The sequence below is a fragment of the Danio rerio genome, chromosome 13 (genome assembly GCF_049306965.1).
Source record: "Danio rerio strain Tuebingen ecotype United States chromosome 13, GRCz12tu, whole genome shotgun sequence".
Taxonomy (NCBI): Eukaryota; Metazoa; Chordata; class Actinopteri; order Cypriniformes; family Danionidae; genus Danio; species Danio rerio.
The window spans coordinates 6,152,546-6,170,531 of NC_133188.1; the positions used below are offsets into that span (position 1 = coordinate 6,152,546).

The 17,986-nt window shown below is 35.6% G+C and overlaps 1 protein-coding gene and 1 long non-coding RNA gene across 6 annotated transcripts in view; both read left to right on the plus strand.

Annotated features, from left to right (window-relative positions):
- fam120b (family with sequence similarity 120 member B) overlaps positions 1 to 3,025 on the plus strand; it is a 39,338-nt gene extending 36,313 nt beyond the window's left edge. For 4 of the 5 annotated variants that reach the window (XR_012388535.1, XM_073919504.1, XM_005169513.6 and 1 more), the window contains 3 exons: positions 1,306 to 1,404; positions 1,856 to 1,910; positions 2,349 to 3,025. Coding sequence is in view for 3 of the 5 variants with exons in the window: in XM_073919504.1 (XP_073775605.1) it covers positions 1,306 to 1,404; positions 1,856 to 1,910; positions 2,349 to 2,370 (176 nt within the window). In the remaining 2 variants the exon portion in view is untranslated. The remainder of the gene's footprint in view (positions 1 to 1,305; positions 1,405 to 1,855; positions 1,911 to 2,348) is intronic. The other variant, XR_012388536.1, reaches the window with a different exon arrangement.
- The window catches only part of LOC141377107 (uncharacterized), a 477,282-nt gene that overhangs the window by 437,064 nt on the left and 22,232 nt on the right, over positions 1 to 17,986 (plus strand). The gene's annotated exons all lie outside the window — the stretch shown is intronic.

Genomic DNA, 17,986 nt, shown 5'->3' on the forward strand with positions numbered 1-17,986 from the left:
CCTAGTTAAGCCTTTAAATGTCATTTTAAGCTGTATATAAGTGTCTTTCTATAATCTTACTATAGTGTTACTATAATAAAAATATCTAGTGAAATATTATTTACTGTCATCATGGCAAAGATAAAATAAATCAAATATTAGAAATGAGTTATTTTTAGATTTTATTATTTTTAGAAATTTGTTGAAAAAATCTTCTCTCCTTTAAACAGAAATTAGGGAACAAAATAAATAAATAAATAATTTAATTAATTAATTAATTAAATAAAAAAAAATCAAAGGGGGCTAACAATTCTGACTTCAACTGTATATTATGTCAAAACAAACTTTTATTTTGGATATTATTTAATATAATAATATATGGGTAAATTATTTAAAATATTATTTGGATTAATCACGATTAGTCTTAATTGCCTAGCACAGTTTTTGTTTTTGTAAATAAACTTTAAAATCAATAGATATTTAAATATAATATAAAAATGATTATTTAATTAATGATATAAAATTAAATATTGATATTTAGATATTTAATAAATAAATTTATTATTTTAGGTAATTATTCATATTATTTTATTCATATTTAAGGTCATTACATTTAATAAAATTTATTAATTTCATAAAAGTCTAACAGTTTGGTCACACTTTATTTTGATGGTCCATTTGTTGAATTGAAGTTCACTGCATCTACCTGCAAACTAATTCTCATTAGATTTTAAGTAGACTGTTAGGTTAGGGTTAGGGTTGGGGTTAGGGTAAGTTGACATGTACTTGCAAAGTTTCTTATAGTCAGTTAAATGTCTGTTGAAGGAGCATATCAACAGATATTAAGTAGACAGTCTACTAATACTAATACATGGACTATCAAAATAAAGTGTTACCTACAGTTCAGTCAAGTTCCAAAACAGAAAAACAAATCCTACTCTTTCCTGAAAAAGTCGAAACTAGTTTAAATGTCAATGTGGTGATTCTCTCATTTCTTTTCTGCTACATAAACTGCGCTTCTTTTCCCTGAACTTAATTCACCCCATTATTTTTCTGTAACTGAGAAGATTGTTTTGAATCTCAGATCCTCTAAAGTGTCGATTGCAGAAATTTTGTCAGGCTAGTCGAATATAAAAAGTCTGGTTTTAATTTATGTGCGTTCGAGGCAGTAATCACGGCCTCCGTCTTCTGGGGACGTGGTGGTGAAGTTCAGACTACGGAATTGTACGTTTTAAATTTCCAGTGATGCTCCGCTGCAAATACTAATTGTCAGAGAGTCAAACCTCCAATTAAAACAGCAGTTAAATGCTTCTTTTATTGCCTCAGTGCGGCCTGTGGAGGTTGATGATGAGCCTGGAGAAAGACGACCCCAGATCCATCATCCCACACGCCAGGACTTCAGAGCTCCAGCACACCACCAGCAAGGTACCACACAGAAGACTTGGCCATAAAAAGGCTTAAAGGGGTACTTCACGTCAAAAAAGGCAATTCTGTCATCACTTACACTCCCTCAGGTTGTTCCAAACTCATTCATTTCATTGTTCTGCTGAACACAAAAGAAGATATTTGGAAGAACGTCTGTAACCAAACAGATCCCGCCACCAATTTACCTCCCTTGTTTAAAAAAAAAAAAAGAATGGTCGCTTACATTCTTCCACATATCTTCCTTTGTGTTCAGCAAAACAAAGAAATTAACATGGGTTTGGAACAACCTGAGGGTGAGTAAGTGATGACAGAATTTTCAGTTGTGGGTGAGCTGTCCCTTTAAGGCTTGTATGAAAGCATATATTCATTTGGTTTGTCTTTGTTTTTATAATTAAGAGGTCAATGTGTTATTTAATATATAAATATGATACAAGTGTAATTTCCTCTATAGATTATAGGCCAAGAGCAAGACATCCAAAGAGAGGAAGGTATCACCTCGCACCCAGGTGAGTGAGAGATCTATCTATCTATCTATCTATCTATCTATCTATCTATCTATCTATCTATCTATCTATCTATCTATCTGTCTGTCTGTCTGTCTGTCTGTCTGTCTGTCTGTCTGTCTGTCTGTCTGTCTGCCTGCCTGCCTGCCTGCCTGCCTGCCTGCCTGCCTGCCTGCCTGCCTGCCTGCCTGTCTGTCTGTCTGTCTGTCTGTCTGTCTGTCTGTCTGTCTGTCTGTCTGTCTGTCTGTCTGGCTGTTTGTCTGTCTGTCTGTCTGTCTGTCTGTCTGCCTGCCTATCTGTCTATCTATCTATCTATCTATCTATCTATCTATCTGTCTGTCTGTCTGTCTGTCTGTCTGTCTGTCTTCTGTCTGTCTGTATCATTGTCCGGCTGTCTAGCAGAATGTTTACGACCATCTTTTCTTCTATATTTTGCTGCAGATGGACCTATTCTCAGAACTAAACCAGACTGACGGATGATAAAATGAGTGAATAGCCTCTGGTGGAAACTGTTGCCCTCTACAGAATTAAGCAGCGATGAACTGCATTCAGATGGGAATGTTCATGTTCTCGCTTGGCCTAATTCAGTTCCCACCCTTTTGTTTTGACTGCAGATAATTATTGACAGACGCCAAAGCTCATGGACGTCTGCATGAATGTGCAGTTTTCATACACAGACAGAGATAACCCTCCCATTCTGTGTTCAGTGATATCCTGAAAAGCCCTCAGAATTATATCCTATAGTGAGATTACAGCCTATTTTCTTCTTTTTCTTCTTCTTCTTCTTCTTCCATGTGGATATGAATCAGTGACCAAAATGGAAGCTTCCTAAACCGTGTGCCAAACCCATTCATTCAGCACAGACACTAATTAGTCTCAGATGATCTCTTACCTTTCAACTGCTGGTTTGGCATCGACTCCATTCGTTCGCAATTACAACCATTATTTGACTCCCTCAACACGTTCAGAATCTAGATTTTCAAGCAGCCATTCTTTTAAAAGGAAATTGTTGATAATGTGTGTCACAGCATCGAAAAAACGGTGGTCAATGTGATCCAAAGCAGCCGGATGACGAGATGATTGGAATAAATTGTGGTTCTGGCACATCACGACCCAAATGCTCCCAGTTTAACCTCACATTGTGTTGATACTCTTCTGTTTCATGTCTGTCCTGTCTGAAAGTGCTAGTATTACTTAAACTCTTTACGTTTACTCATGCCGTGTTTAATGTCAGTCACGCAGAAACACTTATTATCATTATATATAATAATAATATTGAAACGGATTTTGCTTCTTAATACTTTTGAAGAAACCCTGATACACTTCACTGTTAACAATTTCCTGTAAAATCTAAAATAACTTAACGGCAGGAGTTCGCCTGTAACTTATTGTTAATCAATTACAATACATATATTACAATATACAATTACAATATATATATACATTAAAGCATATATATATATATATATATATATATATATATATATATATATATATATATATATGTATATATATATATATATATATATATATATATATATATATATATATATATATATATACATTAAAGCGCATATATATATGTATGTATATATATATATATATATATATATATATATATATATATATATATGCGCTTTAATGTATATATATATATATATATATATATATATATATATATATATATATATATATATATATATATATATATATATATATGCGCTTTAATGTGTATGTGTATATATATATATATATATATATATATATATATATATATATATATATATATATATATATATATATATATATATATATATATATATATATGCGCTTTAATGTATATATATATATATATATATATATATATATATATATATATATATATATATATATATATATATATATATACACACATACATTAAAGCATATATATATATATATATATATATATATATATATATATATACACACACACACACATTAAAGCATATATATATATATATATATATATATATAGACTTAGGGTGCTTTCTAGCCTGTGGATCGATTCTCTTGAGATTAAAATTGTTACAATGTTGCTTTTTGTTCTTGGTGCGGTTCACTTTTTCTCTGCAAAGTTGCTAAATGGACCAAAAGAGCTAAAACAAGTCACGTGCGAGTAAACTCTCCTTACATTGGTCAGAGTTTCACGGTTTATTTTGCAGAGTCCTGCTCAGCTGTCATGAGTCCTTATTTTAATTTATGATGATGAGCATCAAGACATTATAAGCGAAAAGCTGCACTTTCATTTTGAATGGTGACGCCCACAGACATCACCGCCAATTATAAATCAGAGGTAAGACTCTCTCATACATAGCAGTTGGCTTATACATTATAGGCTTTACATTATAGAGAGAAGTAAAAGATAAACCAAGAATGCAGTTCGGTCAATTTTTCTATCGGAGAAACAGCTCTCGTTAGTAGTTAACATGCTTTCACTTTTGATTTTTACATGAAACGCACATTTATGGGTTGGAATGACATCCTGCCTCATTCATAATTCTCTCTTTATATAGCCGTATATATGTTACAAATCCATAATACAATGTAATATAGCCGGGCTCGGATTGTTTTGCTTTCTCACTACAATCGATCCGCTGAAAGCACCCTTAAAGTATTTTATATCTTAACTGCAAAATACATAGTAATTTTTACAATGCAACTTTAAAATACAGTGACACAACAGTTAAATACTGTGTAATTTTCCATACTTGTAAACAGTGTTAAGTTCGGTTTGAGGTTATCCACTGAGCATCTTTAAATGGTCTAAAAATGACAATTAAGACATTGTTAATGTAAGTTTAGTTAGCAGTTAGCACTATTTACAGCTGGATTAATATTAATATTAAACTACAATAAAAGTGTGCCAAGAAAATATCCCCCACACCATTACACCACCACCAACTGTTGATACAAGGCCGGATGGATCCATGCTTTCATGTTGTTGATGGCAAATTCTGACTCTATCATCCGAATGTCGCAGCAGAAATCGAGACTCGTCAGACCAGGCTACGTTTTTCCAATCTTCTATTATCCAATTTTGGTGAGCCTGTGTGAATTTTAGCCTCAGTTTCCTGTTCTTAGCTGACAGGAGTGTCACCCGGTGTGGGCTTCTGCTGCTGTAGCCCATCCGCCTCAAGGCTGGACGTGTTGTGCGTTCAGGGCTGCTCTTCTGCAGACCTCAGCTGTAAAGAGTGCTTATTTGAGTTACTGTTGACTTTCTATCTGCTCAAACCAGTCTGGCCATTCTCCTCCAACATCAACAAGGCGTTTGCACTCACAGAACTGCCGCTCACTGGTTATTTTCTCTTTTTCAGACCATTCTTTGTAAACCCTAGAGATGGTTGTGTGTGAGAATCGCATTTGATCAGCAGTTTCTGAAATACTCAGACCAGCCCATCTGGCATCAACAGCCATGCCATGTTCAAAGTCATTTAAATCCCCTTTCTTCCTCATTCTGATGCTTGGTTTGAACTGCAGCAGACCATCTTGACCATGTCATGCCTAAATGCATTGAGTTGCTGCCATGTGATTGGCTTATTAGAAGTTTGTGTTCACACAATTGAAGTCACAATTACTAGCCCTCCTGTGTTTTTATTTATTTATTTTTTAATATTTCCCAAATGATGTTTAACTGAGCAAGGAATTTTTCACAGTATTTCCTAAAATATTTTTTCTTCTGGAGAAAGTCTTATTTGTTTTATTTCGACTAAAATAATAGCAGTTTTTAATTTTTAAAAACCATTTTAAGGTCAATATTATTAGCCCCTTCATGCGTTTTATTTTAGATAAAGAGCACACCATCATTATGCAATGATTTGTCTAAATTATTTTAGAATATTTTAATGTTTTTCATTATCTTAAACTTTGACTGATCGTATAATGTTTGCAAAGTGCTGATCTGAAACTAAAATTAATGACTAATAAATGTATTACTCTTTTGGTCCGTTTCTCTGTTTGCCCATAAGGCTGTGAAACCTCAGCTATCATCAAACACCAGCGGAAATAGGATATGGAGAACGTTCCACAGCCATAGTGGTCATCGCACAGCTCTTCCTCCTATCTATAGAGATGAGCCGTGGTAATGAAACACAGTGCTAGACAAACACGTGACTTGGCCAAACATCAGATATAGTCATATAGGCACAGCAGGAAAGTGAGGCGACTGATTTATTCATGCAAAAAATGGAGCAGATTGACAAAGCTTTGGCAATTGAAAAGTGTTTTGAATAAACAGTAAGGGATCACCAACAAACTGAAAACCGTTAAACCACCGTTGACATCCAATAGTAAATCACATATCGGTTAGAAATAAGGGGTAAAGGGAATTTAAATAGTGCTTTGGGAAGGATGAAATATGAGCTTTAATTTTTCAGGTAAAGTGTGACATTATTGTATTAATTGGCAGTCAAGTCAAACTATATTGACACAGACTGTATTATGAATGCATAAAGATGTAGTTCACCTTAAAATCACAATTTTATTCACTCACCTCGGGTAATATAAGATGTAGATCTCTTGACTAGAACATTAAATAATGATTTGTAGCTGAAAACATGGCCCTCGCTGATCATCAAATCGGGCGTCAAAGCCCTTCATGAGCCAGCCAGAGGTAGCCTGACTGCCAATAGGTATCGAGATAAGATCCATGTGAGACCATATGCTGGTGCAGTTGGCCCTAGGTTTCTCCTATTGCAAGACAATGGTAGACCTCATGTGGCTGGAAAGTGTCAGCAGTTCCTGTAAGACGAAACCACTCATGCTATGCACTGGCCCGCCAGTTTCCCAGAGCTGAATCCAATTGAGCACATCTGGGACATCATGTATTGCTTCATCCACCAATGATACGTTGCACCACACTGTCCAGGAGTTGGCGGATGCTTTAGTCCAAGTCTGGGCGGAGATCCCTCAGAAGACCATCCGTCACCTCATCAGGAACATGCTCAGGTACGTGGAGGTACTACTGAGCCTCATTTTGACTTGTTTTTAGGATATTACATCAAAGTTGGATCAGCCTGTAGTGTGTTTTTTTCACTTCAATTTTGAGCGTGACTCCAAATCCAGACCTCCATGGGTTAATAAATTTGATTTTCATTGATCATCCTTGTGTGGTTTTGTTGTCAGCACATTCAACTATGTAAAGAGCAAAGTATTTAATAAGAATATTTCATTCATTTAGATCTAGGATGTGTTATTTTAGTGTTCCTTATATTGTTTTGAGTAGTGTATGATAAAAAAAGCATAAAATTCAGATTTATTCATGTCATGTGGGGTCTGGTTTGAGGTTAGCATCACAAGCTAAAGCACAAAATGGTGGAAAATGTCTGCTGTGTTATTGTCAACTTACTGTAATATTTAGAGAATTTCTCATTCACTTTTAACTATAATATATTGAATATTTATGGAATTGTGTATTTGGCATTAAATGTCTGGTTTCAGGTTAGCATCTTGAGCTAATGCACAATATGGCGGAAAATGTCAGCTCTGTTACTGTGATATTTCAGTGAATCTCTCATTTATTTTTTTAACTATAATATGATGAAATTACATACAATTCTGTTTTAGACGTGGAAAATGGATTCAATTGGATTCAGGTCTGGGATCCTGCAAATGCATAGAGACTCCCGAATGCCCGCAAATGAATGATAATCTCCCGGAAATCGCATGTCTCCTGCCCGGTCCTGAAATACATCACGTACCTCTCTCCACCGTACACAGCTCTTCAGGTACGTCGCGCGCCCAACTTGGGATGTCTGTAAAGCACAAAATGGTGGAAAACTCTGTTACCGTGATATTTCAGTGAATCTCTCATTCTCATTTGATGGTTTTCGGAAATGCACCCCAGATTAGCAGTAAGGTAGGCATTTTATTCAGAAAGGTTGGGAAATGGGTTTTGTAGAGTTCCTACAACCTAACTGACACCTTTCTCAACATTTCTGTTTGTTGTCAAAACTGACAGTTGGAGGGGCGTGGTTAGGTATGTTAGCCACGCCCAATGCCTCAGACAGATGTAATCTGAGAATTTAACTGTAAACAAACTGGAAGTGCATTTCTAGGTTTTAATTTTAGATTACAAGCGCAGTTTATTTTTTACTTAATGACATGCACAGATGAATCATTCACCACAAAACTAGCGATGTGAGCTAACAAAGTCATGGCTAGTTTTGATTTCATGTGTACTTTAAATCCAGAAGTGACCATTGTGCATCAATAGGAAAGACTCTGGTGTCGTTAATTCAACAGCAACATTGAATGAAGTTATTTTAAGTGTACAGAATCATTTCCTGTGCAGTGTTTCTGCTTTGATTCTAAATCTGTTTGCTCATCCTGGCACGGGGCCGGGTGCCGATTGTGTGTCCAGGCCTCTTTTTTTTTAAACCAAATAAATAAAACCACCAAGATTAGCAACGCTGCAACACATCGTCCTTTTCATGTGTTTAATTATAGCGTGTGTTTGGATGTGTGCGCTAATGGTAAATATAGGCTCTATTCTCATGGCGGTGCGGTGGAGCGTTAGCAGAGTTAGCGTGAGGGCGAGCGATCGGCCTCAGCGGGAACGCAGCGTTTGTTCTGCAGCGGGTGGTGTGGGCTGGAGGTGGGACGCACGCCGCCACAAGAAGCCAGACTTTGGCACGCTGTCATCGCTGTTTCCCTCTCTGAGCACGAGAGAGAGAGGGAAAGCAGGCATGATGGAGCCAACAATTATGTGGCGCTCGGTTGGTTCTCGGAGACTAAGGGCAGAAGGGGCCGCTCTTTTCTGTCTGGGGGTCTGTATTGGGGCAAGACAGCATGGCTCTGATGGAGAAGACAGATTGTGGGCATCATGTTTTAGACCCCCCATCAAATAAACAGCCATAGCAACATTACATTTACAGTTCTGGTGGATATTTATGTGTGACTTTTTCACTTCAGTCAAGATCACTGACAGCAAGTCTCCAGTTATTAACTCTGATCAAATGATTCTCTTATTTATGATTCTGATGTAAAAGATTGAGCTGTTTAAGTCCACTGTATAAAAATTAATGTGTATTGCTGTTTGTATGTTGTTGTTTTTTTCATTCACAGAAAATGAATGCCCTGTTTAATTGCCTTTTATAATATATACAGTGGTTGGACAACAAAACAAAAACATTGGTTTCAATGGGGCCAACAGCAAAAATCTAATGCTGTGGACAATGTAAAACTTGTATTGTTTTCTGATGAGTCAACCTTCAGTGTCTTTGCCACATTCAAGAGAGTTACGGTGAGGAGAAGCTTCAAAGAAACATACCTCCCAGACTGTTGCATGCCCAGAGTGAAGGATCAGTGATGGTTTGGGCTGCAATATCATGGCATTACCTAGGCCTATTGCTTGTGCTAGATGTGTGCATAACTGACAAGGATTACCAAACCACTCTGGAGGACCATGTGTACCTAGTGATCCCATAACCAGGCGTGTCAGTTTCATTGTCTAACCCTTGTGTGCACACTGTAAAAAATCTGTAATTTTACGATTTATTTCTGGCAGGTGGGTTGCCGGGGAAAAAAATACGTAAAAATAAGGAATGTTAAATTACAAAAATATACCGAAAAATAACATCGTTGATTTACAGAAATGTACTAGAAATTTAAATTTGAGTATATTTCTGGAATTTAATATTTGTTAATTTACAGTAAATTTCTGTAATTTAATATTAGTTAATTTATGGGAAATTTCTGTAATTTAATATTCGTTAATTTACAGTAAATTTCTGTAATTTAATATTCGTTAATTTACGGTAAAATTCTGTAATTTAATATTTGTTAATTTAAGGTAAATTTCTGTAATTTAATATTCGTTAATTTAAGGTAAATTTCTGTAATTTAATATTCATTAATTTATGGTAAATTTCTGTAATTTAAAATCTGTTAATTTATGGTAAATTTTTGTAATTTAATATTCGATAATTTAAGGTACATTTCTGTAATTTAATATTCATTAATTTACGGTAAATTTCTGTAATTTAAAATCTGTTAATTTAAGGTAAATTTCTGTAATTTAATATTCGTTAATTTATGGTAAATTTCTGTAATTTAATATTCGTTAATTTAAGGTAAATTTCTGTCATTTAATATTCATTAATTTACGGTAAATTTCTGTAATTTAAAATCTGTTAATTTAAGGTAAATTTCTGTAATTTAATATTCATTAATTTACGGTAAATTTCTGTAATTTAAAATCTGTTAATTTATGGTTAATTTCTGTAATTTAATATTCGATAATTTACGGTAAATTTCTGTAATTTAATATCCGTTATTTTTCTTAAAATTTTTCGGGATTTAATGTAATAAGCAACTTATTTTGTTGGTGAAGGACAAATCATAGTTTGGGGTTACATTCAGTATTGGGGCGTGCGAGAGAACTGCAGAGTGGATGGCAACATCAAAGGCCTGAGGTATCATATTTTTTTTGCAGCTGTTTATTTGTAAACAGGGAGGGAAACCCTTGTGTTTGAATTATGTTTTGCTCAAAAACTGTTTAATAAAGTTTTAATCAAGGCTTTAACTCTCAAGAAACCATTTAAAAGAAAATACCGGATATATAGTGTATACCGTCATTACTCCTAAAAATACAGAGATATGATATTTGGCGATCTGCAGAGTGGATGGCAACATCAACAGCCTGAGGTGTCAAGATATTTGTGCTGCCCATTTTATTACAAACCACAGGAGAGGGCAAATTCTTCAGCAGGATAGCGCTCCTTCTTATACTTCAACCTCCACATCAAAACTCCTAAAAGCAAAGAAGCCCAGTCACCAGACATAAACATTATTAAGCATGTCTGGGGTAAGATGAAGGAGAAGGCATTGAAGATGAATCCAAAGAATCTTGATGAACTCTGGGAGTCCTGCAAGAACGCTTTCGTTGGGATTCCAGATGACTTTGGATGACTTTGGACTATGGATGCAGTCCGTCAAGCTCATGGGAGTCATACACAATATTCATTCCTTTTCCACTGCAGCATGACTTTATATTCTATACTGTACACTATTTCTGTTAAGTGAGCCGACTTTTGCTTAAGCAAAGTCAGACCTTACTGTCCTAATGAAATAATTAAAAATAAAGTCATAATCATATTTTATTTTGGTAAATAAGGCGTAATCTAGAGGTCTTCGCCTTTCATATAAGCCACTTCTGATACCAAATGACTAAAAGTCAAGTTATTATTTGTTGTTTCTAAACCAACAACCCCAGAACAAACCTGTTGTATTACGATAATAATGTAATCGTACCCTAAACATAAACATGTTTGCTTGATGATAATGGAGGTAGTGAGGATAATTATTATTTGATTCGTTTATGTAATAACCCTCCCGCAACCTGACTTTGGGTTTTTAATCGAAACAAAAACTCATTCCAGAGTCACACTCTCTGTATATCTGTGATGATTAATCAGCACACTAGTAAAGAGTTAAAAACAGCATATGTAATATAACAGCAGCATCAGATTGTGTGTTATTATTTGCTGTAGGCGTTTATCTCTCTGCTTAAAATGCACAAAATGGCTTCTAAAAATACTGAAGTGCACCAAATACATATTTAGCTGCTATATTTATGGAGGACGCTATGAATAGAGCACTGTAAAACTCAGGAACTGACTCCAGATTTACTCTTGCCGCAATTGTATGTGGACTCGCACAAGATTCAAACCAACAAAAGAAAAATAGACAACTGCTGAAAAAACAAAACAAACAACTCAGTGTCTTGGGCTCTTTTTCTATTTTTCATTTTTCTTTTTTTTTTTAAATGTGTAATGATTTCAGACTACCAGTGCAACAGTGTAGAGAACCATGGTTATTGAAGTAAAATTCACTGTTATATACACTGTCCAGATTTTATTCTACACTATCTGACAGTCTTGTCATCGATCCCAGTTGTAAGGGCAACAAATAATAACTTGACTTCTAGTTGATCATAGAAAAGTGGCAGAAGGTGGATTTTTCTGATGAATCATCTGTTGAACTGCATTCCAATCATCACATTTTACATTTACATTTTACATTTACATTTACATTTAGTCATTTAGCAGACGCTTTTATCCAAAGCGACTTACAAATGAGGACAAGGAAGCAATTTACACAACCAAGAGCAACAATGAATAAGTGCTATAGGCAAGTTTCAGGTCTGTAAAGTCTAGTAGTATTTATTTATTTTTTTTTTTGTACAGTTAGTGTGATATTCAGAGGCAATTGCAGATTAGGAAGTGAAGTGGAGACTAAATAGTTGAGCTTTTAGTCGTTTTTTGAAAACAGCGAGTGACTCTGCTGTTCTGATGCAGTTAGGGAGTTCATTCCACCAACTGGGCAGATTGAGCGTGAGCGTGAGCGAAAGTGATTTCTTCCCTCTTTGGGATGGAACCACGAGGTGACGTTCATTCACAGAACGCAAGTTTCTGGAGGGCACATAGATCTGCAGAAGTGAGAGCAGATAAGAAGGAGCAAGGCCAGAGGTCACTTTGTAGGCAAACATCAGAGCTTTAAATTTGATGCGAGCAGCAACTGGCAGCCAGTGCAAACGGACTAGCAGCGGAGTGACATGTGCTCTTTTAGGTTCATTGAAGACAACTCGTGCTGCTGCATTCTGGAGCAGTTGAAGAGGCTTGATAGAGTTAGCTGGAAGCCCCGCTAGTAGAGAGTTGCAGTAATCCAGTTTGGAGAGAACAAGAGCTTGAACAAGGAGTTGAGCTGCATGTTCAGATAAGAAGGGTCGGATCTTTTTGATGTTATAGAGTGCGAATCTGCACGATCGAGCAGTTCTAGAAACACAATACTGCAGAAGACCTATTGGAACCAGCATGGACCCAAGTTTCTCAGAGAAATCAGTCAAGTTTGGTCAAGGAAAAATCATGGTTTGGGGTTACATTCAGTATTGGGGCGTGCGAGTGATCTGCAGAGTGGATGACAACATCAACATCCTGAGGTATCAAGACATTTGTGCTGCCCATTACATTACAAACCACAGGAGAGGGCAAATTCTTCAGCAGGATAGCGCTCCTTCTTATACTTCAGCCTCCACATCAAAGCTCCTGAAAGCAAAGAAGATCGAGCTGCTCCAGGATTGGCCAACCCAGTCACCAGACAATGAACATTGTTGAGTGTGTCTGGGGTAAGATGAAGGAGAAGGCATTGAAGATTAATTCAAAGAATCTTGATGAACTCTGGGAGTCCTGCAAGAACACCTTACACGAGTATTTTCTTATCTACTGATATTACATACAAAATGTAATGTGAAAAAAAATGGCCACACAATTTCTCTATGTTTTCCCAACCCAAATGGATTAACTTAATTGGTTTTGACCAATTTTAGTGGATTAAATATAAACTAATTATGTTGTCTCAAAAAAATAGCAAGAATTGGTAATTCAACTCATTCTAAATAAGTTTGAACAAATAATTTTTTGAGTGCAGTAGAAAAACAACTGACATATAAGTCACTGGACATTTTATGGTGGTTTTAAACATTCTTCAAAATATCTTCTTTTCTGTTCAACACAACAAACAATAAAAACTTAAACTGATTTGGAAAATGTCAAGGATAGGTATATGATGGCACTGTTTTCATTGTTAGTTGAACTATAATCAGTCAAAAAAAATGTTTGCTTTTTGTTTAAAGTATCTAATTAAAACAATAGAATTTTTTTTCAGGGACAACCTAATTGTTTTTTGTTTAATCCACTTAAATTTGTAAAAACTTAACGTGATGCCTTCATGTTGTCCAACACAAAGTGCTCAAGTTAACTTAATTGGTTTTGACAAATTTAAGTGGATTAAATATAAAACAATTAAGTTGTCCAAAGAATCTCAGGAATTGTGTTAATTCAGCTCATTTAAAAAAAAAAAAAGTGTAGTAGAAAAAATAAATACCATGGAAGTCAAAGTTTAGTGATTTCAAACATTCTTCAAAATATCTTCTTTTGTTAAACAGAAAAAAAAACAACTCACACTGATTTGGAAAAAGTCAAGAGTGAGTATATGATGGCACAATTTCAGTTTTTAATTTTGAACTATCTCTTTAATCACAGTAAAATCAAATGTTTGCTATTTGTAAAAACTAATTTAAAACAAGCTGAGGCAACAGTTCTGGTTTTTTTAGGACAATTTATTTGTTTTATGTTCAACCCACTTAATTTGTATAAACGATTAAGTTAAGTCGAGAATTGTTCAGCCTATTCTAAATAAGTAGTTTGAACTATTTTTATTTAAACAAATACCATGGAAGTCGATGGTTACCGGTTTCAAACATTCTTCAAAATATCTTCAACAGAACAAGAAATAAACACTCAAACTGATTTGGAAAAAGTCAGTAGTGAGTATACGATTGCACAGTTTTCATTTATACTTGAACTGTCCCTTTCGCCAGTCACAAAAACGATGTTTGCTGTTTGTTCAAACTACTTATTTAAAACAAGCTGAGACAACACAATTCCTCAGGGATTTTTTGGGACAACTTAATTGTTTTATGTTCAATCCATTTTAATTTGTAAACCCTCATATGTTAACCTGTTAAACTTAATTCCTTTGTTGTCCCAGTTTCGATTCTGGGAAGTAGTTATCTCTTTACGAACGCTTCACGACGGTTTGGATGTCATTGACTTTAAACTTTGGGCATTTTGACCTGTTGTTGGCACGTAGAATCATCTCCACCTCCTCTGAAGTGGCATAAAAGCTCTGAAGGGGAACAAGAGAGCTGTATATCAGTCATTGTGAACAGCGCGGCCCTCCTCGTGAAATACGGCCCGTCCGCCTATAGCTTGGTTAAGTAAAGTGTGTGAAGAAATGTGCGAGGGGACTCTTAGTAATTTGCCTTTAAAGAGATTTTGCGCTGCTATTCACTTGCTCCGGGCTAATCTCTCTTTGTGAAACGTAACAATGCGCTGCCAAATGAGGAGGAAATGTCAGGTTATGTTTCAGAGCCGGCCTCTTCCCACCCTCCATCTGTAGTAATGGCCCGGGCTCATTGGAACATATGCTGCCTGTTGCTCAGCCGCCATCTGTTCACTTCCACTGATGAAGTGCTCCTGTTGCCTCAGTGATCGGCTCATTCACAGCCTGGAAAGAGTTTCCTTTCCACTCTTCATGCAAGCAGAGGATTCAGGGTCACGGAAAGGTTTGTTGTTGCTGACCTGAGTGTTCTGCATCAATCCGAATGATCCCTCTTGAAGTCGGTGACGACCGCATGCAGCACTTCAGCATCCAAACAAACATCCCCTGTTTAGATTTTCAGACTTTTTTGAATGCGTTTGTTGATGTGAATAATGTTGCAATTGAGATTCTGTTGGAAGAAGCTCATGTTTCATTTCAGCTCATCTTTATGCCGCTTTTACAATGTAGATTGTGTCAAAGCAGCTTAAGATAGAAGTTCTAGTAGATTGAACGTGTGTCAGTCCAGTTTTCAGAGTTTAGTTTAGATCAGTGTGGTTTACTTTTCACTGCTGTAAGTCCAAACACTGAAGAACAAATCTATCAATGCGCAGCTCTACAAGTCCTGGACCAAGCAAGCCAGTGGCGACAGTGACGAGGAACAAACTTTACCAATTGACGAAAGTGAAGGAGAAAAAAAACCTAGAGAGAAACCAGGCTCAGTTGGGCATGTTTGAAAATATCAATTTCATCCTCATGTCATTTAAAACTTGTATGATTTTTTGCTTCACAAAAAAAATGATAATAATAATTAAATGAAAATCAACACCGTATTTTGAGTAATTGAGATCCTATCAGAAGAAGAAGCTCATGCCTTTAGACAAAACTGATTTTAAAAATATTAATTTCATCCTCGGATCATTTCAAACCTGTATGATTTTCTTCCTTTAACAAAAAATGAATAAATAAATTCAACAGATTTTAATTTGTCTCTATATTTTTAATTATTTCAGAAATTTAAATGTCAATAAAAAGATCTGGAAAAAGCAACAGTTTTTGACCGTTTGCTGAATAATGTTGCAATTAAGATTCTGTTAAAAGAAGCCCATGTCTTAAAATTTAAATTATTTAAAAAATTTTAATTTCACCCTCTGTATAGTTGTTCTTCCTTCACCAAAAAAAAAATATATATATCATTATAAATCAACAGTTTTTAATTACCCAGCAAACAATGAGTTGGCGGACCGCCAGCGTTTTTGGGCGGCACAAATTTAGCGGCTTGATACGAGCGGACTGCTGACGGCTCATCATTGGCAAGCCGCCCATTATAAATATTCTGTCGGACCACCAGTGTTTTTTTGGGTGGAACGCCGCTTGCGGATTACCCTGGGTGGACCACCGTCGAGACACCAGCGGCAATCCGATGGCCCACCCGGTGGTGTTTTTAATATACTTTACCTGATATAATTACTTTTGTTTAACATTTTTTACATTTAAAACGAATAAGGCACTGAATTCATTAATGAATTCAATTATTATTATTAATATATATTAAATATATATGATTATAATATATAATAAATATTAATGAATATTATTATTAGTATATATATATATATATATATATATATATATATATATATATATATATATATATATATATATATATATATAATTTAATTACGAATTAAAATATAATAATTAATAAAAGCAACGTTTTGTATAAAAAACTGCAAGACGTTTTAAATATAACACGTTATAATTAAAACTAAAAAACATTTGTTTAATTTTAAATGTTCTTATGTAAATTGTTTATAATTTTAAAAAATATTTATGTAAATGCTGCGTGACTTTTAAGTGTCCATTACCGAGCCTCATTCAAGCACTGCAGCAGAGAGCGTTGTCATGGAAATGGAGCAAGATGTGTGTAACCCATCTCTAGCCCAAAAAAAACTTAAATTTGCTTACTTGTTTTTTTTGGCTAAATACTTTTTGATATGTTTAACATTCCTTCAAGTAGAGAAAGTCAATCGCATTTACAAGGTGTTTGGGCTTTTAAAATATATGCTATTTTCATAGTCTGAGCGTAGCCTTTAGCTCATCATCGGCCGGCTGTAAACCAACCAATCGATGTCTTCCCAAAATAATAATCTCATCAATCATTTACTTCACTTACTCATTTATACGGTAAACAGCAGTGTTTGTTTTGGCATAACGAGTGGCTGACAGGATCCTGCCAAGACTCTCAGGTGCTTAGCGCCACGGCCCGACATTATAAAGAAAACCGTGCTCATAGAGAAACTCTTTGTACAGCTACTGTCCGCAGCACAGACGCCGACAGTATCTGATGACAAACCGCCACAACCCTTAAGGAGGAGCAGAAACAATCCCACACAAAAGAGAGAAGTTAGCGACCGCTGAAACACAAGCTCTGAGGCTTTCTGCAGCTTTACAACTCAACGGTAGAACTAGCTACACTACAGCAGCAGGAGATGCACACACACACACACAGACCTGTTAGCCATATGTCAGCCTTCAGCTATAAAGTGAGCTACTAAAGCTGTATCAGCCTTCAGGGGAATGATTTAAAAAAACAGTTTATCAGTAATCAGGACTCAACGGCTCGATGCTCAAGATGCAACGCCTTTCTATGGTGGAGAAACGGAGAGATTTGAGAAAGTACGACGGTAAACAAGTACTTGTGTTGCATTAAACAAAAGTCATTTAAGCAGCCAGCGGGAATAAGCTGTCAGTGTCAACAGACTGGCTGGCTAACAGGTCTGTTTTGTTGACAATGGGATTCCTGTCAATGAAAGAATATTGTTGGAACAAACAATTTAGGGTTGGGGAAAGTAACCTGACAATGTTCAATATTCATTAAGAAATTGAGGAAAATTAGAACAACCTACAGTTTCCTCAGTTTTGTCACTGCTTAGTGTTTGAAATGATTATAACAAGAGTAAAACAGCAGTGTTTAATGGCTTGTTTCCACTGACTGGTTCGGGTCAGGTCACCTTTATCAGGCTTGCGTTTCCACTACCAAGGGAACCCTTTTGATTGGCGTAGTGCAGCGGTTCTCAAACTTTTCTCATCAAGTACCACCTCAGAAAAAAATTGTCTCTCCAAGTACCACCAAAATGAGCAGTATTGAAATACAGTCG